Source organism: Natrix helvetica, assembly GCF_964273705.1.
Source record: "Natrix helvetica genome assembly, chromosome: 7".
Taxonomy (NCBI): domain Eukaryota; kingdom Metazoa; phylum Chordata; class Lepidosauria; order Squamata; family Natricidae; genus Natrix; species Natrix helvetica.
In genome coordinates, this window is record NC_138558.1 from 55,083,897 (window position 1) to 55,107,899 (window position 24,003).

At 39.1% G+C, this 24,003-nt stretch overlaps 1 protein-coding gene across 4 annotated transcripts in view; it reads left to right on the top strand.

The window, feature by feature from the left end:
• Window positions 1–23,720, top strand: part of GABRB1 (gamma-aminobutyric acid type A receptor subunit beta1) — a 130,274-nt gene extending 106,554 nt beyond the window's left edge. For all 4 annotated transcript variants that reach the window (XM_081958896.1, XM_081958897.1, XM_081958899.1 and 1 more), the window contains 2 exons: window positions 7,667–7,908; window positions 22,600–23,720. In XM_081958896.1, the coding sequence (XP_081815022.1) occupies window positions 7,667–7,908; window positions 22,600–22,947 (590 nt within the window). In that variant the 3' untranslated portion in view covers window positions 22,948–23,720. The remainder of the gene's footprint in view (window positions 1–7,666; window positions 7,909–22,599) is intronic.
• Window positions 23,721–24,003: the final 283 nt, after the last annotated feature.

Consider the following 24,003-nt stretch of genomic DNA (forward strand, 5'->3'; position numbering starts at 1 on the left):
CACTCGCCATCTTCAGGCTGGTGTTTTGGGCTTAAAGTGTGATTGGAGCTGCCATCCCTCTACAAATCTTGGTGGGGGGGTGTGGAGTGCTGGCCCCATTTCGGCAAGTGGAATGATTGGTTGTGTGGTTGTATCATGATTGGTAGATTGGTGCTGATTGGTGCTGTCTGTGGGTGCATTGTTGTTTCATGTTGTAACAGCCTGGGTGGTGGGTGAGGCTTGTTTGGTGACTAGGACTGGTTTCCAGATGTCTGGTAGGCGGGAAGTATCATCATGTTTATTCATGTTGTGGGGGTGTTTCTCTATTTCGATAGCTTCCATAATTATTCTCTTGTTGAAGTATTCTGTTTTGGAGAACACTTCAACAAGAGTTCCTTCAAAATTAATTTCATGTCCTGTATCTTTAAGGTGCTGGAAAAGGGAGGAAGTTTTTTCTTTTTTTCTTACTGCGTTCTTGTGTGCTGCGATGCATGCATTTATTCTTCTGTTCATTTGTCCTATGTATGTTGCAGGGCAGATTTTGCATGGTATTTCGTATGTGGTATGTGTTTTTTTCCTGTAGATGGTGTGTCCTAGGGAGCCATTGGGTTTTTTGTAGATTAGGATGTCCAGAAATCATCTGGAAACCAGCCCTAGTCAACAAACAAGCCCCACCCACCACCCAGGCCACTACAACACGAAACAACAATAGACACACAGCCAGCACCAATCAGCACCAATCTATCAATCATGCTACAGCCACACATCCAATCATTCCACTTGCTGAAACAGAGCTAGCATTCCACACACCCCCACCAGGATTTATAGAAAGACGGCAGCTCGATCACGCTTTGAGCCCAAAACGTTGCCAAGACAATCTCAATCTTACACGGGAAAAGACCCGAATACAACAAGACCAGCATACCTACACCCGTGAAAATCTATAGATAGATAGATAGATAGATAGATAGATAGATAGATAGATAGATAGATAGATAGATGATAGATAGATAGATAGATAGATAGATAGATAGATGTTAGATAGATGATTGATAGATAGATAGATAGATAGATAGATAGATAGATAGATAGATAGATAGACAGATAGATAGATAGATAGATACTTATTTATTAAATCTCATCAAAGATCAATGGGACAAAAGATAGGCAAAAGCAAGGACAAATGTGAACAATAGATAAGAAAAAATGGAATTAATTGCAACAATTTAAGAGAGTTGGTTTGCTTTAGTGGTACAAGCACCAGTTTACAAACCAGAGACTGTGGGTTCTAGTCCCACCTTGGGTACAAAGCCAGTTGGGGGCCTTAGGCCAGTCATTCTCTCTGCCTAGGAAGAAGGCAAGGGCAAACTACTTCCAAAATCTTGCCAAGAAAACTGCAGGGACAAGTCCAGGAAGTCTCCAGAAGCCAACACTGATTTGAAAGTACCAAAAAGAAATAAAGGAAGAACAAAATCAATCAAATAAATAAGACAAATCTTAAATAATAATGCAGGCATGAATTGGAGCTCAAAAACTTTTTAAAAATATAGAGAAGAAAAGGATAAATAAAGCTAACATAACAGTAAGCAAGTTAAATAAATAACAAGGTAGAAAAACAAGCACAAAAAGACAGAAAAAAGGATAGAAAAAAAGAAAGATAATTTTTTTACCCTTAAAAGAACCAGCAAAAAGAAACAAATTCATGGAAAGGTGACTGATACTATTGTGGTATGCAAAATATGTTCCATTTATGTGCTTATTCCCAAAGAACACTCAAATTATACATGTATTAAATGTAAACTATGTAAACTACTAGAGAAAAAGTAAGGGATCTAGAGGCAACTCTAGCCAAACTCCAACCTATCAAGAAATCTATACCCAAATTGAACCAAATAATGAACAAATAACTCTCAGCGGAATTGATCCTGCTGATAAACTCTTGGAGGAAGACAAATGGAGGGATGTCACACATAGAAGGAAACATAATAATCAAAGAAAGAAGCAGCATGCATCTAACAAACCCCTACTGCCCAATCTAACCCAACCAGAAGCAGCCCAATAAAAATGATGAAAATATGCAGACCCACAACCTCCCCCTCCAAGAAAATATGCAAACACCTAGAGAAGAGACAGCATCAAATATCCTTTAAAAAGTCACATCTGAGATAAACAAAAAAGCATCCCAGACTGCCCCCCCCCTCACAAAAAAAGGAAGGCGAGTGTTGGTGATAGGAGATTCTATGCTCAAAGGAACAGAACCAGCCATCTGCAGACCAGACATACAATCTAGGAAGGTATGTTATCTACCTGGAGCAAAAATCAAAGTTGTAGCTGAGAACCTAATCAAAATAATTAGGTCCAAAGTTTACTACCTTTTCCTCCTCCTTCAATTGGGATGAATAACACAGCAAAGAAACTGAGTACAATATTGAGAGATTATAAGCAACTACACAACAAAGTTAAGGAGCTAGGAGCACATGTAGTGTTCTTATCAGTACTCCCAATGAAAGGCCAAACCCACTGAGGGGACATAAACCACTAGCTAAAGGGTTAGTGTCACCAAGAACACTAACTGGAACTACAGTCCTGGACCATGGACTGCATTACCTTCACAAAGGACTCTTGGCAAGGGATGGGGTGTACTTCATGAAAACAGGAAAAATGTACTCAGAAAAAGACTGGCCCCACTCATTAGAAGCATTTTAAACTAAAATTGAAGGGGGAAGATGACCAATCTTTAGAATTTATAGAATACAAAACCAATCATAAATCCCAAGAAAATAAATCAAACAATGAGGCAGGGAGTGATGATTAAAAAAGAAAACCTCAACAACTAGGAGATGCAAGAAACATACTCATGGACAGGCATAAAAGTCTTAAATGTTTATATACAAATGCTCAAAGTTTAGGGAACAAACAGGGTGAACTAGAAGCAATAGTATACAAGGGCAGGTATGACATAGTTGCCATTACAGAAACCTGGTGGGACAAAACCCATGACTGGAATGTACTGATTGATGGATATAAATTGTTCAAAACAAACAGATAAACAAAAAGAGGAGGTGGAGTTGCACTATATGTAAGAGATGACTACATATCTACAAAAATGCATGTGATCAAATATAAAACCCCTCCAGAATGTATATGGGTCAATATAAAAGGGGAAAAAGTGACATTGCCATAGGTGTGTATTACAAGCCACCCAACCAATCAGAAGAAATGAACTCATTGCCAACCAATTAACAAATGTCTGCAGGAGTAGTAATGGGAGACTTTAACTATCCAGATATCAACTGGGACATAAACTCTGCAGCGAGTGGGAGATCAAATAGATTCCTAACCAATCCAACCAACAACATTGTCATCCAAAAGGTAGAGCAGGGAACTAAAAGTAAAGCTATACTGGACCTAATTCTTACAAATAGAGAAGAAGTGGTAGAGGGAATTGAAGTTGCCAGAACCTTGGGTGAATGTGACCACATAATACTGGAATTCAATATAATGCAAACACAAGCAAAAGAAAATAATCCAACCAGTGTCTTAAACTTTAAAAATGCTGATTTTAACAAACTCAGAGAGAGCCTAGTAAAGATTCCATGGATGAAAATCTTATAGGGGAAAACAACTCAAGAAGTATGGCAAACTCTGAAAAATCATAAAAGCCTAGTCTAGCACAATGCCATTAAAAAAGAAAAATAAGAAATCCAAGAAGAAACCAGGATGGCTGCACAAAATGTCTCTGACAAACTGAAAGACAAAAAATAGAAAGAAGGACACTTAACTACTATCATCAGATAGGCCAAAACTGCAAATGTAAAATCAGAAAGCAAAGGCTCAGAATGAACAAAGACTTGCAACAAAATTCAAAGATAATAAAAAAAATCTTTCAACATATCAAGAAAAAAAATCAAGGAAACTATCAATCTACTAAAGAAAGAAGATGGCAAGGAAGTAACAGGCAGTAGGGAGAAAACAGAGCTGATTAATTCATTCTGTGCATCAGACTTCACGCAAAAAGAACTTATAGCCCAACGTACCCAAAAAACTACTGTAAAAGACAAACTAGGAAAAAAATTAAAATAAGCAAGAAAATTGTAAGAGAACACTTCTCTGACCTTGATGAATATAAATCAACATGACCTGATGGATTACATCCCTGAGTTCTGCAGGAAGTGACAGATGTTATTTCAGAACCATTGTATTATATCTTTTAAAAATCTTGGAGCACCAGGGAACTACCAGAGGATTGGAAAGGAGCTGATGTGGTTCCCATCTTTTTAAAAAAAAGGAAACTACAGACCAATCAGCCTAACATCAATACCTGGAAAGACACTGGAAAAAATAATTAAAAAACAGATCTGTGAATATTTAAAAACAAATGAAGTTATAACTAGTAGCCAACACAGGTTTGTTAAAAACAGATCATGCCAAATCAATCTTGTTTCATTCTTTGACAAAGGGACTAAATTAATAGATCAGCGAAATGCTGTGGACATAGTACATTTAGCCTCCACCATGCATTCGACAAAGTAGACCACAATCTACTTCTTGGTAAACTAGAAAAATGTTTGATAGCCAGCATCACCACCAGATGGATTTGTAAATGGCTGACAAACCATACGCAACAAATAGTCCTACATGGTACTACATTTACCTGGAGGGAAGTAAGCAGTGGAGTACTACAAGGTTCCGTCTTATGCCCATTACTCTTCAATATCCATAAATGACTTAGATGAGGGAATAGAAGGGCAACTCGTCAAATTTGCAGATGACACTAAGTTGGCATGACACTAACACACTGTGTCACCATGACACCATCCCCACCACCGTTTCTCCAGGATTTTTGAAAGATATGGCACAATGGTTCTGAGATAACATCTGCCAGCTCCTTCAGAACTCTGGGATGTAATCCATGAGGTCGCATTGATTTATATTCATCAAGGTCAGAGAGGTGTTCTCTTACCATTTTCTTGCTTAGTTTAATTTTTATTTCTCTGTCTTTTAGTTGTTTTTGGTAGGTTGGGCTATAATTTCTTTTTGCATGGACTGATGCAAAGAATGAGTTCTCTCTACTGCCTATTACTTCCTTGCCATCTTCTCAGTGGACCAAGTGTTTCCTTGACTTTTTTTTGTTATGTATATGTTGAAAGAAACTTTTTTATTATTATGTTTGATTTTTGTTCTAAGTATTTGTTCATTCCTGCCTTTGATTTCCTGACTTCATCTTTGCAGATTCGGGCTGTCTGCTGATATTCTTAGTTATGTGTCCCTTTTTCCATTTTTGTACTTATCCTTTTTGTCTTTCAGTTTATCATAGGGATCTTTGTGCAACCATGCTGGTTTGTTCTTGAATTTCTTGTTTTTCTTTTTCAGTGGTATTGTATTGGACTGGAATTTTATGATCACATTTTTCAGTGTTTCCCACACTTCTTGAGTTATTTCCCCTTTAGAATTTTTATCCATGAAATTTTGCTTAGACTTTCTCTGAATTTGTTAAAATCAGCTTGGTTGATGTTAAAGTCAATTTGGTAAATTGACTTTTATAAAGTCAGTTTGATAAATTTATTATTTTTTAATAAAATCAGTTTGCCCATATCATGTGAGTGACTCACCTGAAATGTCAATCATGCTGGCAGTAATCAGTGGAAAAATAAGAAGGGACTACCCTAGTACCCATTGGCTGAACACTATAAAAGATGACACCAGGATGACCATAGCAGATCTGAAGGAGGTGATGCAAGACAGAGGGGCATGGAAAGTATTGATCCATAGACTGGCCAAGAGTCAGACATGACTGAAATGCTGATGACAAGAATGAATGTGATTGGAATTGATTCTTTTATCTATAGTCTAGTAGTAGTTTGTATAGCCAAACTAATTCAAAGAAGATCAAACAAAGATGAAATTCTGTACAGAAAAGTGTCACTTGCAATATACCATAAAATAAAATTTCTATATACAGGTACCAGGCGATGCAGGCAGTGGTTTTCCTTATGACATTCTACGGAAGCAAAAAATTGAAGAATCAGGATAGAAAGAATAGTGATGCTTTTGAACTTTAGTTTGGCATTGAAGAAAACATTTGAGAATACTACAGTTAGCCAAGAAAGCAAAGAAATGGATCATAAAATCAATCCAAAATTCTCATTCAAGGCACAAACACCCAGGCTCAAATTATCATATTTTGCAAATATTATATGAAGAACAAGGAAGGAAAGAAAAGATGAGCAAGACCAACAGCCCGGTGATTATATGGCAAATAGTATGCCATTAGAAGACCCAAAGGGCCTGGTTGGGGACAGATCATCCTGAAGAAAATATGTCAGTGTAGTCATAATCAAGCAATCAAATCCTGCATATGGGAAGAAGACATGGTGATCAGAGGTGGATTCCTCCCGGTTCGGCCCGGTATGCCAGAAGAGGTAGTAAAAATCTGGCATACCGGATAGGACCAGTAGTTATGGTAGCCTGGCCATGCCCTCAAACCTGTTCTCCCATCAGAAGCTTTATCAGAAGCTTTTTTTAAGAAAGAGAAAAAGAAAGAAAGAAAAAGAAAGAAAGAAAGAAAGAAAGAAAGAAAGAAAGAAAGAAAGAAAGAAAGAAAGAAAGAAAGAAAGAAAGAAAAAAACAGCACAGCAATTTAGGGCTAGAAGGCTACTCAGAGGTCATCTAGTCCAACCTCCTGCTGCAGCAGGAAACCTTATGTTGTCTGGATTATTTTGGTGCCTCAAACAGAGAGGAAAATTGCCAGAAAGGAGAAGGAATTTACTAGGAGAAGGCTGCCATGCAGAGGAAGGCAGAGATAGTCCTTGACCTATGACTACAATTGAGGCCAAAATTTTGGTTGCTAAACAAGAGCATTGTTAAGTGAGCTCCACCATATTTTACCCAATCCATGATATCTCCTGGTGAGTGACATCAAGTTGGCCACGCCCACCCAGTTACATAGCCAGGCCACACCCACAGAATAGGCAGTAAAAAAATTTTGAAACCCACCCCTCATGGTGATGCAAATTTATCTTAAAATGCCAGAGATAATGCATATCTGTCAGAATTATATACATTTAACTCACAAACTTCTATTCAAAATCTTTGACCTGCATATAAGACTTTCCTAGGAAGAGGTGCTCCTAGATCAAATATCCAGATCAAATATTCAAACTTGGTGAAAGGTAGTTGTAGAGAACTTCCTGTAACTTAAGAATTAGCACATATTCTGCAATTTGTGAGGCAATAAAATATAAAACATTTTATATCAGCCAATGTTGTATATGTAATATTATTGAAATCATAGTAGTTAAACTTCTTCTGCCTTAGAAAGAAACAAACTCATATGAGTGATCCATCGAACACAGTCCAGCATCATATAACCAGTTCAGCACACAAAGTTGCTAACAGTAGCAAAACTCACAGCAACTCACGATACATCTACAAGGAGTATCCACCGATCAGCATCTAACAAAACTCTTGTCCCAAAGTCTCTAAGGTCTGAGTTACTCATTGTGGCAAGCCTTGAGAGTTGTAATTCCCAAATCTGATTGATCCAATGGAAAAGATGCTAAAAGCTAGAGCATTGTAGAAGGGGCTCAGATATCAAGGTGGATGCCTGTACTAGGAATTCTTTATGATGTGGCATCTTCAGAAATGAAGTATGTCTTTATAAAGGTAACTCTTTCCTTCTCTGTAGGAATCACCACTGTCTTGACAATGACCACCATTAGCACTCACCTCAGGGAAACACTTCCCAAAATCCCATATGTGAAGGCAATTGACATCTACCTTATGGGCTGCTTTGTGTTTGTATTCCTTGCTTTATTGGAATATGCATTTGTCAACTACACATTCTTTGGCAAAGGCCCTCAACAGCAGAAGAAAACAGCAGAAAAAGCCACCAATGAGAGGAAGAAAGTGGAGATGAATAAAGTTCAGGTAACCAATTCTCTAAAAGTTGATATCATTTCCTGTTTATCTGTACAAGTATTGTTGAAGTAGAAGATCATAGCACTCCAAACAAGACAATTTGTTAGTTACAAATGGAAATATGCTTTATAAAGTGGCCTAATCCTCGTCATTTTTGGAAAAAAACAATTTTTAAATTAGAAAATATGAAAGGAATAAGCATCATCATTTATTTAGAATATTCAATAGTTCATCACTATAGTTCAGCACTATCTAATAAAATGAAATTCAGTGGTGAAAAGAGTAAGTTTCTACATTTAGGCAACAAAAATGAAATGCACAGGTACAGTATAGGTGGTACCTTGCTCAACAGTAGTAACTGTGAAAGGGATCTTGGAGTCCTAGTGGACAACCATTTAAATATGAGCCAGCAGTGTGCAGCAGCTGCCAAAAAAGCCAACACAGTTCTAGGCTGCATCAACAGAGGGATAGAATCAAGATCACGTGAAGTGTTAATACCACTTTATAAGGCCTTGGTAAGACCACACTTGGAATACTGCATTCAGTTCTGGTCGCCACGATGTAAAAAAGATGTGGAGACTCTAGAAAGAGTGCAGAGAAGAGCAACAAAGATGATTAGGCGACTGGAGACTAAAACATATGAAGAACGGTTGCAGGAACTGGGTGTGTTTAGCTTAAGAGAAAGAAGGACTAGTGGAGACATGATAGCATTGTTCCAATATCTCAGAGGTTGCCACAAAGAAGAGGGAGTCAAACTATTCTCCAAGGCACCTGAGGATAGAACAAGAAACAATGGGTGGAAACTAATCAAGGAGAGAAGCAACTTAGAACTGAGGAGAAATTTCCTGACAGTTAGAACAATTAATAGAACTGAGGAGAAATTTCCTGACAGTTAGAACAATTAATCAGTGGAACAGAAGTTGCCTCCAGAAGTTGTGAATGCCCCAACACTGGAAGTCTTTAAGAAGATGTTGGATAGCTATTTGTCTGAAACGGTATAGGGTTTCCTGCCTAGGCAGAGGGTTGGACTAGAAGACCTCCAAGGTCCCTTCCAACTCTACTATTGTATTGTATTGTATCATGTCAGTAATTATTTTGATATTCAATAGTCAGTGATTTTAATATCGGTATTTATTGTTTAAATATATTTCTCTCAAAATTAGCCTAGAAATATATTTGTGCACCCCATACATCCATAAATGTATGTATAAAGCAAAAAACTTTAAAATTAATGTGGAAAATCTGTTGATCAACTTATACTGAGTATCTATTTTTATTGAATTATGGACCTGGGTGTGAGAATTTACATTTTTGACAGATGCAAGAAATACCAGAGTAAAGTAAGTAAAGAATCCAACAAGATGCCTGCACTTCAGAAGTGAAAAAAGTAAAGTACTACACGTAGACAGGAAAAATCAAATCAAATGCACAGGTATAAAATAGACAGTAACTGGCTCAACAGTAGTAACTGTGAGAGCAATGTAAGGTCCTAGTAGTCAACAGCTTATGAGCCAGCACTGTACTATAGCTACCCAAAAACCCAATACGGTCTTGGGCTGCATCAACAAGCAAACATCAAGATCACAAGAAGTATTAGTACTGCTCTATACTGCCTTAGTGAGGCCACATTTGAAATACTGCATCCAATTCTGGTCACTATGATACAAAAAGATGCTTAAAAATCTAGAAAAAGACTCTAAAAAAGTGTAGAGAAAAGCAACATAGATGATAAGAGATCTGGAAACTAAATAGTTACGGTAGATGAATGGTTATGGGAACTACGTGTATATCTAATGAAGAGAAAGACTAGGAGTGACATGCTAGTACTTGAAGGGATTTCACAGAGAAGTGGTCAGCCTATTCTCCAAAGCACCTGAGCGCAAGACAGGAAATAATGGGTAAAAAAATATTAAGAGATCCAAGCTAGAACTAAAGAGAACAATTAATCAGTGGAACCGCTTGCCTCCAGAAGTTGTGAATGCTTCTTTACTGGGTGTTTTCAAGAAGAGATCGGACAACAATTTGTCCCAAATGGTATAGTGTCTCCTTCTTCAGCAGAGGGTTGGTTGGAAGATCTTCAAGATCACTTCCAAACCTGTTTTTTGTGTTCTGTGTTGTATGTACACCCAAATAAATACAGGTAGTCCTTGGCTTACAACAGTTCACTTAGCGACTGTTCGAAGTTACAACAGCACTGAAAAAAGTGACATATGACCATTTTCACACTTAAAAGTGACTTATGACCATTGCAGCATGCCCAAGGTCATGTGATTTACTTTCAGATGCTTGACTAGTGACTCACATTTATGACTGTTGTTGTATCCCGGGGTCAAGTGATAACCTTTTACAACCTTCTGACAAAGTAAATGGATTCACTTAACAACCTGTGTTACTAATTCAACACCTGCAGTGATTCACTTAGAAATGTGGCAAGAAAAGTTGTAAAATGGGGCAAAACTCACTAAACAAATTTCTCACTTAGCAACATAAATTTTGGGCTCAATTGAAGTTGTAACTTAAGAACTACCTGTATTAATACAAATGAAATTTCTAGGTCAGTGTTGGCAACCTGTGGCTCTGGAGCTGCATGTGGCTCTTTCATCCCTCTGCTGTGGCTCCCTGTTGGGTGATGCCACCATTGGCTGTCCGTGTCCCTCGCACTCCCCTCCCAGTCACTCCTTGCCTGGCCTGAGAAGGTAAGGGCGACAGCAGGGAATAGACACCCCCTCCATATTCCAGAGCAGGAACAAAGGTACGGATTTCCTCTGACTTCTTCATTCCCACCCCACTCTGAAGCGAACCAAATGGGCCAGGGTCTCCTTCCCTTGCTCTCACTGGCCATAGGTGGGGCTCTGTGCTTCCGCCTCCCAGCTGGAGCACCACATTTGTTTGCTTGCTGTACTTCTCCAAGGAAGGAGCTGCCCTCAGGACACCTGGGCCCCTGCTGCAGGGGAAGAGAGGAAAGGAAGGGTGTCTCCCCGACAGGATCTGGGTTGGAGTTGCCTCATTTTGCATGGATTTCCAACACTTGGCTTTGCCTGCCAATCTCCACTCCTCTCCATAGCCCAAGTGTTTGGATTCACATGACACATGAAGCTGGGCAGAAGAGCATGGACAGAGCATGACCTCACTTAATTCACGTCCTGGCTCTGACCCTGTTTCCCCCTCCTCCCAAGGTATGTCATCAGTCACATTCTCCAATGAAGCAATTTTGTGGGTTGTAGAGGTCCCTCCCTCTGGCCACTGTGGGTCTGTGTGGAAATGATCTTTACGTAGCTGGCTGGAATGTGCTTTGTTTTGACTGAAGTGCAAGTTCCTCAATGCATCTGCAATGTTCGATTCCCCATCCCCCTGCCTATGGCAACTCGAGGGCAGGTCAGTAATGCTTCACAAGTTTAGTAATTATGTTTTTTATTTAGCAGATATGTCCTCATTTTAAGATATCTTGCATTGTTGATTGGTAATGCAGAAGCCCAGATTGTATTATCAATTAACTCTTATTAACATGGAATTGAAGAAATGTATAGTAGGACAAGAAATAGAGCAGGGTGTCCAACTGGTGGCCTGCTGGCCGGATGCATCACACATAGGCCACGCACACCCTAGTTCTGAGAATGGGAAAAACATCGTGAAATGTCACATGATGGCAATGTCATACTCCAAGTTTGATACCCATGGACTAGAGCAGGAGTCGGCAACCTTAAACACTCAAAGAGCCACAAAGGTCCTAACCGGAAGCCCCCCGTTCAGCTTTGGAGCCGACTGGAAGTCTGGTTCCCCCACCATAGAGTCTCCTCCTAGTGTGGCACCCTTTATTCCTCTACCTGTCCTAACCGAAAGCCCTATCAATTGTGGAGCCAATTGGTGACAGGGAGCCGCAGCAGAGGGATGAAAGAGCCACATGCGGCTCCAGAGCCGTGGGTTGCCTACCACTGGACTAGAGGAAGCCAAGACACAAGTGATCTCTCCCTCCTTCTGTTAGAAGAGATGAGTTTATTTGTATGTCATCATTACAAGCTCTGAATAGCCCAATGATTTACACAATCAGTGGTTTGAAATGATTTAAAAACACATTTTAAAACAAAGCACCCTTGTCTGTAATGCTCTAATTTAAAGCAGTAATTCATTCATTTTTGTAATAAGTTACGGGGCTTACATGTCCTTTAAGTGAAGGGGCCCTAGGAATCACCAATTTAAGCCATTAGTGCTCATGGTTATTTGCCCTTTATTATTTAAGAAATAAGAAATAATATTAATGATCATTACACTCGATGCAGGTGACTGTATAACATATGGAAGTATTCAATTTTTTTGAATGCTTGGTAATTAATATTTCCTTGATTTGTTTGTTTACAATTTTAATTTATAAACATGATCTAGGCCCATTCTGAACAATATAAGATCATAATTAATGTAATATATAGAAATCAAGAAAGAGCCTCATGTACTAGAGAGAAATATGTAATACAGAGGTGGCATTCAGCTGGTTCGCACGAACCGGTGGCAGCAATTTCCCTGAGGTTGGAGAACCAATAGCAGTGGCTGGCTGGCCACACCCTCTGTTTTTTGCACTGTCCATTGGTGCCACCGAGGTTTCCTTCCCATGACTGTTTTTATATGACAGTTTTCCCTCCCTACTCTGAATGTGTTGGATCTTGACTCCCATAATCCTCAGCCTGCTTGGGGGTTCAAATCCAGCTTCAGGGTACCTGATTGGATGAACACTTGTAAACACTCAGGGGAAGGAGAAAGTACTATGTGGGAGGAGAGTTGCTAAAATAAGCCATTCGCATACGTGATTGTTTAAATCTACTGATTGCTGTTGAATGAAAAATAGCCTATCCGGGAGGCGAACAGTTAAACTGCAAATGTTGCATAAAACTAAATATTCACAGTTCCATTATAATGGGCCTGGTAAACAAACTTTCAGCAGTAATGTGCTTCTAATGAAATCCTAAGGGGTTTTATTTTCCTCTAATGGTTGCTTTGGACAGACTTGGAGGCTCTTTGGTGAGATAATTCATTTGCATCCCTCCTCCTATAAGAATGCCTTACTTTTTGCCTAGCCTGAAGTAACCGTTCCCACTTTTTAGTCACAAGAAGTAAAGAAAAAGGCTGATTTTATTATTTGTCAAGTATTTGGGCTTTTTCTACTTCAAGGACAGAGCTTGTATTTGTTTAAATGTAGTTTAAGTGCTTGATAGGGAGATGAAATTCCATTAACCCTTTGCTGGTCAGCTACATTTTCAGAGCATTTATAGCCTTGCTCTAAGTTTACATGGAACCCCAGACAATTGTACAGATCAAAAAAGGCAAAATAGAACTTGTTGTCAGACCTAGCCAAAAGACAAGTCATGAAAGGGAAAAAAAGAGTAAAGAAAAATACCTCTCAGTATCAACGTTGTGTAATTCCAACAACATCTTTATAAGCAATTGGAATTACAATTACTGTACATCAGCTATAAATCCAGAAACCTGCAGCCTCACTCTCCTAGCCTTTGAAGGAGGAAGGGAAGGGGGAAGAGAAGGGGGGGAGAGATATAAAAGAAAAAGAGACAGAGAGACAAAGAAAGGAAGAGAAAGGAAGAGAAAGGAAGGAAGGGAGAGAGACAAGAAAAAGAGAAAGAAAAAGATAAAGAAAGAAAGAAGAAAGAAAGAAAGAAAGAAAGGAAGGAAGGAAGGAAGGAAGGAAGGAAGGAGAAAGGAAGTGAGAGAGACAAGAAAGAAAAGAGAGAGAAAGAAAGAAAGCAGAAGAAAGAAAAAGAAAGAAAGAGAAAGAGAGAAAGAGGAAGGAAGAGAGAAAGAAAGAAAGAAAGAAAGAAAGAAAGAAAGAAAGAAAGAAAGAAAGAAAGAAAGAAAGAAAGAAAAGGAAGGATTGAACACAAATCCTGGCACTAGAAGTGGTTTCAGAAGATGCTTTGAAACAGCCCAGCAATCTAGGGCTTGAAGGGATCTCGGAAGTCATCTAGTCCAACCCCCTGACCCAGCAGAAAACCTTATATCATCTGGATTATTTTGGTGCCTCTAACAGAGAGGAAAATTGCCAGAAAGGAGAAGGAGTTTACTAGGACAAGGCTACCATGCAGAGGAAGGCAGAGATAGTCCTTGACTTATAACCACAATTGAGCCCAAATATTTTGGTTGCTAAGCAAGAGTATTGTTAAGTGAGTTTCACCACATTTTACTCAATCTATGACATCTCCTGGCTTTAATAGTCATGTGCAAGCCAGGGAAGAACATCTGAAGGTTTCTGTAATGTTCTAATATACAGAACTTATAGTTTAAATGGAGTCACATGTCACATGACCATCAAGCCACACTCAAAAATAATCCACGCCCACAATAGTAAAAAAAATTGAATACCACCAAAGCCAACAATATATATCAATAGACACACTGCCAAGCTATCCCAGAGCTTGGTGAAACAGCTAATTTAAAAAAAAAGGATTCAGGATCTGAATCTCCAGGAAGATGATCTTTCAGATCTTATACGATAGACAGAAGGAGGGATGCTGCTCTAGATATCCCTTAGATATCTAGAACAGCATAGATGCCTTCTAGCCTAATGAAACATTGATATTATCTATTTTAGGTAAAAACACCCCTATCTTGCTGATTTCTACAAGCATCTGGCATTACAGTATTCATTGCCACTGGATATGGAACAGTGGTGGGTTCTGGATCCCGTTCCAACTGGTACGGTTGGAATGGGCGCAGCGGTGTCCACATGGACACGCGCAGTGCACGCATGCATCTTACCACATCCGCGAGCCTCCATGACGCTCCAGCTGCTCAGTGGAGCATCGCACAGGTGCTGTACATGCCGTCTGTGTGCGTGGAAGTGCCAAAGACTTAAAAGACCAGTAAGGAGCTCAGGCGGGGAATGGTACCTGGTGCTCCGGGCAGGCTCTGGTACGCCTGTACCGGGGCGTACCGCCTGCAACCCACCACTGGTATGGAAATTTCATTTCATTCTCATGAGCAGCCTAACATCTAATCCACCCAATCATTTTTAAAAGATTGAGGTTATCTGTTTCTGTTTCATGACTGTGGACTTCAGCCTATTTCTCAATTCCTGCTTAACTGAAAAACATTAAATGAAACACTTCAGAAGGCAAAGCCTGGTCTTATGGTTCACTGTCAGAGGCAGTTGCAGGACCATTGCATTTGTCAAATTGACGCAGCAGAGCACAAGCTTTGTCTCAATGGTCTGCCACAAGGAATGAAAAAAAAAAGAAGGGAAGCTTGCATGGTATCAGGATGGCACTCTCTTTTTTTTTAATATAGTTTTTTATTTTTTCATTTTTATACAAATAGCCACATGTATACCATTACCAACACTGTTTTGTATTATTAAATATTATGTCAGTTCGTCTTACCATCAACCCCCCAAAACTATCATTGGCTCTTCTGCTCTCCATACACCATATTTATACCCTATTCATCCCTTTCTTCTCCCTCTCCCCTCCTCCCTACCTCCTTTCTTCCCTTTATCATCCTTCTCTTCTCTACTTCCCCTTCCTCTCTTCTTCTCCTCTTTCCACTTTTTCTTTCTCTCCTCCTCTAGCCCCCCCCCCCCCGCCCTCTCTTCTAACCTTCTCTTCTTCCTCTTGCCTCTCTCCACTCTTCCACACTCTTCATCTCATTTACATGATGTATTTCAGCATCTGAGCGGGCTCCATTTTATGTTGATGGTGTTAGTAATTTCATTTCAATAAACATCTTTCATAATAATAATTTTAAGATATATCCCTTTTTTTTAAAAAAGTATACATATATAGCAATTATATTTTAACCCACCTACCCCAACTTATTTTTTGGGCAAAATGTGGACCTGGTTGCAATTTCCAGCTATTGTATAGTTATACATCATTACACACCCCAAATTTTTAGTTCTCTCTTTATAATCTCAATAATTTTCCATTATAAATATGTTTCAAGTTCCCCCTCCATTTTTCCATATCTTTACTTAACTTACATTTAATTATCTTTTAATTACAATCCTTGCTATTTAATGCTTATTACAATTCCGTTGATCTGCTATATAAAATAACAAGCAATATGCACCTCACTTATATTCATCTTCTTAAAAGATCCATATTTGATATATTTTAACCTATATTTGATTATCTTTTCATTATCATATTCAATCAATTAACAACTTAATTTAATTATCATGTAAAAGAGTAAATCATATACCTCTATTTTATATTCTCCACATAGTAATTTCTAAATATCCAATTTCTTCCTAGTGAGCCTTTTATCCCAAACTCTAACGTGCTTTTTCTTTCTACTGGGTATATATTCTTCCTTCTCAAACTTTTCTATCACACACCGCTGGGTCTTTCAACATATCCTCTGTCTCCCTGTTTTCTCTTCCTCTTTTCTCTTATCACTACTTTCTTTCTTCTCTTTCCTCTCTATTCCTGTCTGGTCATTTCCTTTCCTTTCATCTATAATTACTTCCCTTTTCTTTGTTGGGACATATTTCCCCTTTTCAATTTTCCCTGTGCTACTGACAAACCCAGTGAAATCTTTTGTCTGCTTTTTATTTTCTATTTTTCCTGTAATTTCACTACCTTCCCCCTCTTCTTCCCTCATTTCTTGTTTCTCCTTAATTTCTAACTTCAAAATATTAATGACTCATGCATATTTTTTATAATTTCATGAATTTCTTCAAATTCCCAACTTTCCATAATGTCCAGTTCAAAAATTACAGTTAATTATAATTTAACTTCCACAGTTTCTTCTTATTTCCCAATTCTGATCTGGTTCCTATATTCCAATTCAGCTGAAATGGAGAAAAAGAGAAGGGGGAGACATCTTAATTGCTTCACTTTCTTTGTTCTTCCGTCTGGCAAATGGCTCCATATTCTTTCAACTTGATGATTTTCAGCAATACAACTTGACATTTTTAAATCCAGTTTTAAATCCAGGAAAGATAGAGTTATGAATAGAAAAAATAATGCTTTTTCTTGATTTTTCCTCTTGTTAACTTTCCTCTTGTAAACTTTCATTAGAGTTGCTTAAGATACATAAATTAAAACAATCTCGAACAAAGCAAGCAGTTCTCTTTGGGCTTAACGATTTAAACCACATTTTTTTTCCTTCTTTCTTTTCTTTCCGCCAAAATCCCAATCTATCTGTTAATATTATTTTCTACTCACAAGATTCTTTGCCTTTTCCAAATTCTGATTTATGTCAGTTGGTTATTCAAATATTCACACCAGGTCTCATCACTCCTTCCAAGATACCGCTCCTGCTCAAATGCTTAGTCCAGAAGCTTCAGCTTTAAAGCAACCATCTTTTACAATGTCGCCTCCCCCAACACTGATTCAGAAAGCTAATCTCTGATTTACAAGGAATCTATTGCATTCCTCTGGGTATAATGAGACGTAGCTCCTTCTTCACTTTCCCTCTAGGAAAGTTCTGATCCGAAGATCAATCAGCATCAGTTTGTCAGACAGAATTTATGTGAGGCTTTTCAGAGCCCAAGGTTTTTTTTGTCTGTCTCACTAAGGTACTTCCGGTCTCCTCCAGTGTGGCACTCTCTTTGTCATATGCTAGCATACACCCCCATCCAGTGGTGGGATTCAAATAATTTAACAACCAGTTCTCTGCCCTAATGACCAGGTAGGTAGGTGTGGGTGGGTGGGCATGTGATTGGGTGGGCATGGCCAACTCAATGCCACTCATGTGGAGGGCACCTTGCCATGCCACACCTCTCCTCATCACGCCCATCCTTGCCTCACCTCTCCCCTCCCAGCCACTCCTTGTCACACCTGGCCTCGCCTCGCCCGGCCTCTCCTTGACTTCCAACCATAATTGAGCCCAAATTTATGTTGCTAAGTGAGAATTTAGCCCCATTTCACAACTTTTCTTGCCACGTTTGTTAAGTGAATCACTGCAGTTGTAAAGTTAGTAACATGGCTGTTAAGTGAATCTGGTCTCCCAATTGTCTTTGCTTGTCAGAAGGTTGCAAAAGGGGATCACGTGACCCTGGGAGACTACAACCATCATAAATGTGAGACAATGGTCAAACACCTGAATTTTAATCACATGACCATGGGGATGCTGCAAAGGTCATAAGTGTGAAAAATGGTCATAAATAACTTTTTTCAGTGCCATTGTAACTTTGAATGGTCACTAAATGGAAAGGTGTACGTCAGGGATTTCCTGTACAAAAATATAAAAAGCTTCTTTGCCTGCAAAATGCTGCCCTAAATACTAATCATTAGATTAGAAAGGGGGGAATACACACTGAAAATCAATGACAGTCATAACCATCATGGAAACCTAAGCCATTCTGTCCAAATACCTTCCTTTCCATCAGGAATACCTGCAACCTGGAGTTACAAATCAGGCAGGGGTGCCAGAGCACCTTGATAAATTAAAATAGTTAAAATGCAATGATAACTATCAGCAACCAACTCTTGCTCATAAAGTAAAACCCTTTAGCAGAGAGGTAGCTTAAGCTCTCCAGAAAGTGGGTGGGCATACTTGGGCTACAAAATTCCAAGCTAAAGAGACAAATTAACAAAATGTATAGTGGACCCAGGTTCACGTCTCTGCCCTCTCAAGCTTGTCAAAATCACAATAAAAGTAGTACATGCCAGAGATATCTAAATAAACTTCAAGCCTGGTGCCATGTTACTAAGCCTTATTATCATGAGAGAAAACTAAAACAAATTGGTGGGAGGATCTACACCCCTACCTCCTTTTTTTAAAGTGTGCCTTAGCCACTCTGAAGCAATGCAGGAGACTCTTGTCTCAAAGGTGCTTTTTCAAGAGGCAACTGGAGTTTCTGGAAACCAAAAAAGTCCAGTTGCCTCTTGAAAAAAGCACCTTTGGGACAACCATGACCTGGATAACTGAAGAATGTCCCTACACAAGAGACTCCTGTGCTCAGTGAACTGGCAAAGCACCCTTTCCCACTCAGGAGAAGCAAACCTTAGATCCATTTGGACCACTTAAAGATACCGGCTGTTCTTACTCACCTCACAAGCAGTGGTGGGTTCTGGATCCCATCACAACCGGTATGCTGCGACGGGGCCAGGCATGCACCCTGTGCACGCATGCTCACCTACCACCCTGTGACACTCCAGTTGCTCGGTGGAGGTCGCACAGGTATCATACACTGCATGTGTGTGCGCAAATGGACCAGTTGGCTTAAAAACAGGTAAGGGCAGGTGGGCCCATCAAACACCATTCCAATATGGTGGCCACTACTCTTAGCTGCCACCGGTATGCCTGTACCAGGGTGTACTGGCCGGAACCCACCACTGCTCACAAGATATCCTAAGGAAATCATCCAGATTTAAGGAAAGATCACATGACCCCAGAAAGGCAGTAAAAAACCAGACAGAGTGCCAAGCTTGCATCCTGCCTCTTAGCCATTGCTTAACTCGATCAGGCAGGCACCAGTGGTCCAAAAAGGTTACATCATTGCTTTCCCATCAGGAGACCTCCTGAAGCCCTTTTTTTGTAACAAACAAACAAAGAAGCAAAAGCCTAGCCAGATCACTCCATTTAGAGAAGATTACAGATCCAGGGGAGAAAGAGGCCTGCGAGCGCCCACTCCCACCCTTAATTGGGGACAGAGGAGGCCAGGAGTGGCTGGGACAGGTTCAGACATGTTGGAAGTATATCCCAAAAGGACAGTGCCAGGAACCACTAAAGCAGTGTAAAAAGCTTAAAATAATCCCTGGAATAAAAGTACCAGCAAAGGGGGCAAAAACTTCAGAAAAGCTGCTAAGGCTATAGAAAGTTTGAGTGTACTGCCAAAAACCATTAATGGCTGTTACAATGTAACAAGGCTTAACTGAAGAGGCGGTTTTGGAAAACACTTAAACAGGGCAATAAAGATACACATGATTAGGCTAGAGGCATACCAGAATGCCTACTTCCTGCCTCCCTGACAGGATTAACCCTGTAAGGTGGGAAATACAAAAGCCTGTTGGAAGGAGATTTCTTCCAGCAGCCAGTTCACCGAACTGTTCAGAAAATTAGCCACTGGTTCTCGTGAACTGGTGCAAACCTGCTGAATTCCACCACTGCCCCCATCCCAGCTACCCTGTAGGTGCCACTAAGTACATCCCAAGCTTACTGGATGGCATTATTGCCCCATTTCACCAGAGACCACTTATTCCTCAGTGAGAATCTGATGCAGGAAACTATCTGACAAAAATAATGTAGGGCAGTGATGGCGAACCTTTTAGAAAACAAGTGCTCAAACTGCAACCCAAAACCCACTTTATTGCAAAGTGCCAACACAGCAATTTAACCTGAATACTGAGGTTTTAGTTCAGAAAAAACAATTCATACATTAACATCTTTTGTCTTAAAAAAAAACACAATAGCAGAGCTTTCAATGATACAAACAACTTTTGATATTTACAATTTTGGGCCCACCTCAACCATAATTTTATTTAATGATATTTTTACATTTCTGAACTGTCCATCTCCCTCAAAGTGGGAATCTTGCTGATGGCATCTCTGTCCCCAAATACATTTGGGCAACATTAATAGAGGATTTGAACCCCAAAATAAAACACAGTCTTTCCATTCATTTTTTATAGCAAGTGTATGGCCCACTTCATTTATTCTTAGACACAAAATATTCCTGGTTGCAATGCTCTCCGTACAAGATAAAGGTAATCGTGGACTGTCAAAGAAGTCTGTTGCATAGCACAATCAGACAAATATTAACATCCCTATCAATGTAGCCACTTGGTTGAGAATTTATGGATTTAAGATGATTTACAGCAATTAAAAGCTACTGTGTTTATTAGCCCTTTTGGCAAAAAGAGTCTTAGTTGTAAGTGCTAGAACCATTAGAATATATCTTGAGTTTCTTTGGGGAGGGGGAGGGAATTTTTCTATCCTCATTTTTAGCTTGTTTTATAATATATTAAAACAACATTCAACAATTGTTTTAAACTCTACAAATTACAGAGTCATTGATGATAACTGAAGTAATCCATCCATTCTCCTTTTTTTCAAAAAATAAATTATGATTATAATATACTCTGTTGATATTCTGACTTGGCAATGACCAAGATGCTTAGTTTGTACAACATGGCGGGCACATAGAAGACCCTATTAGGCAGGTTGTGTTAACAGCGTCATCAAACCTATCTGAAGAAACAAAACCTACCACAAATCCCATTGTGCTGTAATATGAAGTATATTCCTAATCTAGAACTTGCTTCAATGAATATATTTTGATTTGCTCAAAATAGTCAAATTTGATGACATTGCCAAGCCAAAAAAAAACTCTTTATGACTTAGAGTGGTATATGGATGAGGCTTGTAGCTGTATGTATTTACAAATTAAATCAAGATGCAGGGCATGACTTTACCACAGTAGCCAAATTAAGACAGTTAACTCAGGACCCGGCCAAGCGATGGCTGTCTAAGGCACTGCCTGATGGGCTTGTGACCTCGGTGCTGCCCATCCGCCACAGAGAAAGGCTCCGTTTCTTTCTAACTGAGCGCTTCGTGTTATTCTTTCCTTGCTTCTTTTCCTCCAGGGGTGGAGGTCTCGGGGCAGGGGTTGGGGCAGCCCCAGTGGGATCAGGCACCCCACAGGGCAACCTAGGGGGTTGGGTACTTTCTCTGGCAGAAAGTGAGGGAAGGAGAGAAGAGCCTGATGGAGCTGGAGCTCCAGAAGCAAAGACCTGATCTCACTGGGGCTGCCCCAATCAACAAACTCTGGCAAACTCTGTGCTGGGGTGATGGCATGCAGGCCCACAGAGGGGGCTCTGGGTGCCCCCTCTGGCACAAATGTCATAGGCTTGCCACCACTGATGTAGAATCTCCTGCTTGGGCAGGGGGGAGGCTTAGATTAGATAACCTACAAAGTGTCTTCCAATTCTGTTAATCTGTTAATCTAATTCCCGTTGAAACATCACAAATTGATCCTGTTTCTCTCCTTAGTTTTGCTGAAATAATAGCCTCTATTCTAGAAATCCTCAGGGTAAAAAGTGCTAGGTTATTTTCTTAGATTTTAAGGTAATTCATGTTTAGTGATTGCCTCATTGAGCATTCAGTTATAATGGCGATAAAAAGTAACTTTACTTTTTAGTAAATGTTTAGCCCTCACATTTACAATCTTCTTAGATTGCTAAAGCAAAAGAAAGTTAAAATACATTGTAAGCACAATTGCAGTTTCTCTTAGTGACTGTTTTGCTTAACTACCAAGATTATGGTCACAACTGTGGTCACTAAATAAGGCTTAGCTTCCTGATGTACATCTCTCAATGCTGCAAAGTAAGTGTAAAATAGACAATAAGGAATGTTGCCATTACCAGAAATGAAAGAATAAACTGAAACTGAAATAAAATGACAAAATTTTCAGGAAAACAGATCAAGATTCTATTTCAGCAAATTCTCTCAATATTCCCTGAACAAGCTGACACTAGAAAAAAAATCCAGATTTGGTACTTTTTACAGTACAGGTCTTGAAATACATTGTGCTGAAGCTAGTTTTGACTAATATAAACTTCACTGAAAGCAACAAGACTATTCAGAAGTAAATAGTATAGTTTTAAAAATGTCCTTAAAAGGAATGGACTTTCCTCTCTTTTTTTTGGTGGGGAGGCGTGTCATTCAATCTGGTCCATTGTTTCAGGTAACTTGCAGGAATGTAAAGAGCACTAGTGATACAGAGACTCTCTCTAAAGTGTACCCCTCCTTTAGATTGACACCTGTGGGAATATCCTTCTTACTACCTTGGAAATGAGAAATGAAGTCAGCAGCTCTGATGTGCTTGCAAGTTTGAATGATCCAAGAGCCACCATGTACTCTTACGACAGTGCCAGCATCCATTACCGGAAACCACCTACAATGAAAGATCTCAACACCAGAAGCACCTTGGACAGACACACCGCCCACCAAAAGGGACGACTACGAAGAAGAGCATCACAACTCAAAGTCAAAATACCAAATTTGACTGATGTTAATTCCATAGACAAGTGGTCCAGAATGGTCTTTCCTATCACTTTTATTCTTTTTAATGTTGTCTATTGGCTTTATTATGTGCACTGAGTTATGCTGTAATCCCTCCATCAAGTCATCCTAGACATCATTTTTCCCTCTCTTGACTTTTTGTCAATCTTAAGTAAGATTCACAGTACAGAGTCCACCTATTCAGTAGGCTAGAGTATCATTTTGTTCATATCCCCCAGTTTAAAACCTGTACACTCCAAAAACCAAAGTATCTTTTTGAATATCGTAGCATTCTTTTAAATCTGCTTTCAAAGAGCAAAAATGTTGAAGCCACGTGCTTTTCTCCTGTTTTGTTTAACACTATTTCTGGTAATCTTTCCTTTCCTTTTTTTTCTTAACCTTTAAAATGTGAAATGAAATTCTGTCTAATCCCATCCCCTCCAAAAATTGATGTCTAATGGCATCACCATAGTGTTTGTCAAACAAAGTTCAAACATCTGTTTGCAAAACAAGAGTGATGATAGCTTCAATCATATGCACATTTACTGAGAAGGAGACCCAGCTGCACAACTCCTGACAAATCACATATTGGTTTTTAGTGCAGGTCTTTTATTATAAATAAGATACCAGAACAATATATAATTTTACAGTGTGAAAAAGTACATGGGTAGACAGAGGTCTACCAATATTGATGGGGAAAAGCGCTAAATTGTAAAATAATTTATCTATTAATTTGTAAATGTCAAACATTTTTGTAAATTAAAATGTGCTCCTGATGAAAAAGGCAGCACATATTTTTCAAATGATTAATGCATTTAATACACATCTTTAAATATTGGTGATGATAAGAAATAGCTTAGAAAGAACATGGTTTTGCTCTCACAAAATAAAAGTTCATCTCTTGAAAAGTAGTACTGCTGTGATGAATTAATGGATTTCCGTTAAACAAAAATAATTATTTTCTTTAGAATTATTCCTTTATTCATATAAACATTTATGCAGATTTAATTAATATTTGATTACGATTCATACATTCAGTCAATAAGGATACCTTAATGAAGTGACAGTGCTAGAAGGAATATATGCCAGTAGAAGTCTACAATAGTTGGAAAGCTTTACTGTAGTGTCCTTCTTAATCCCATCACCCTGGATCTG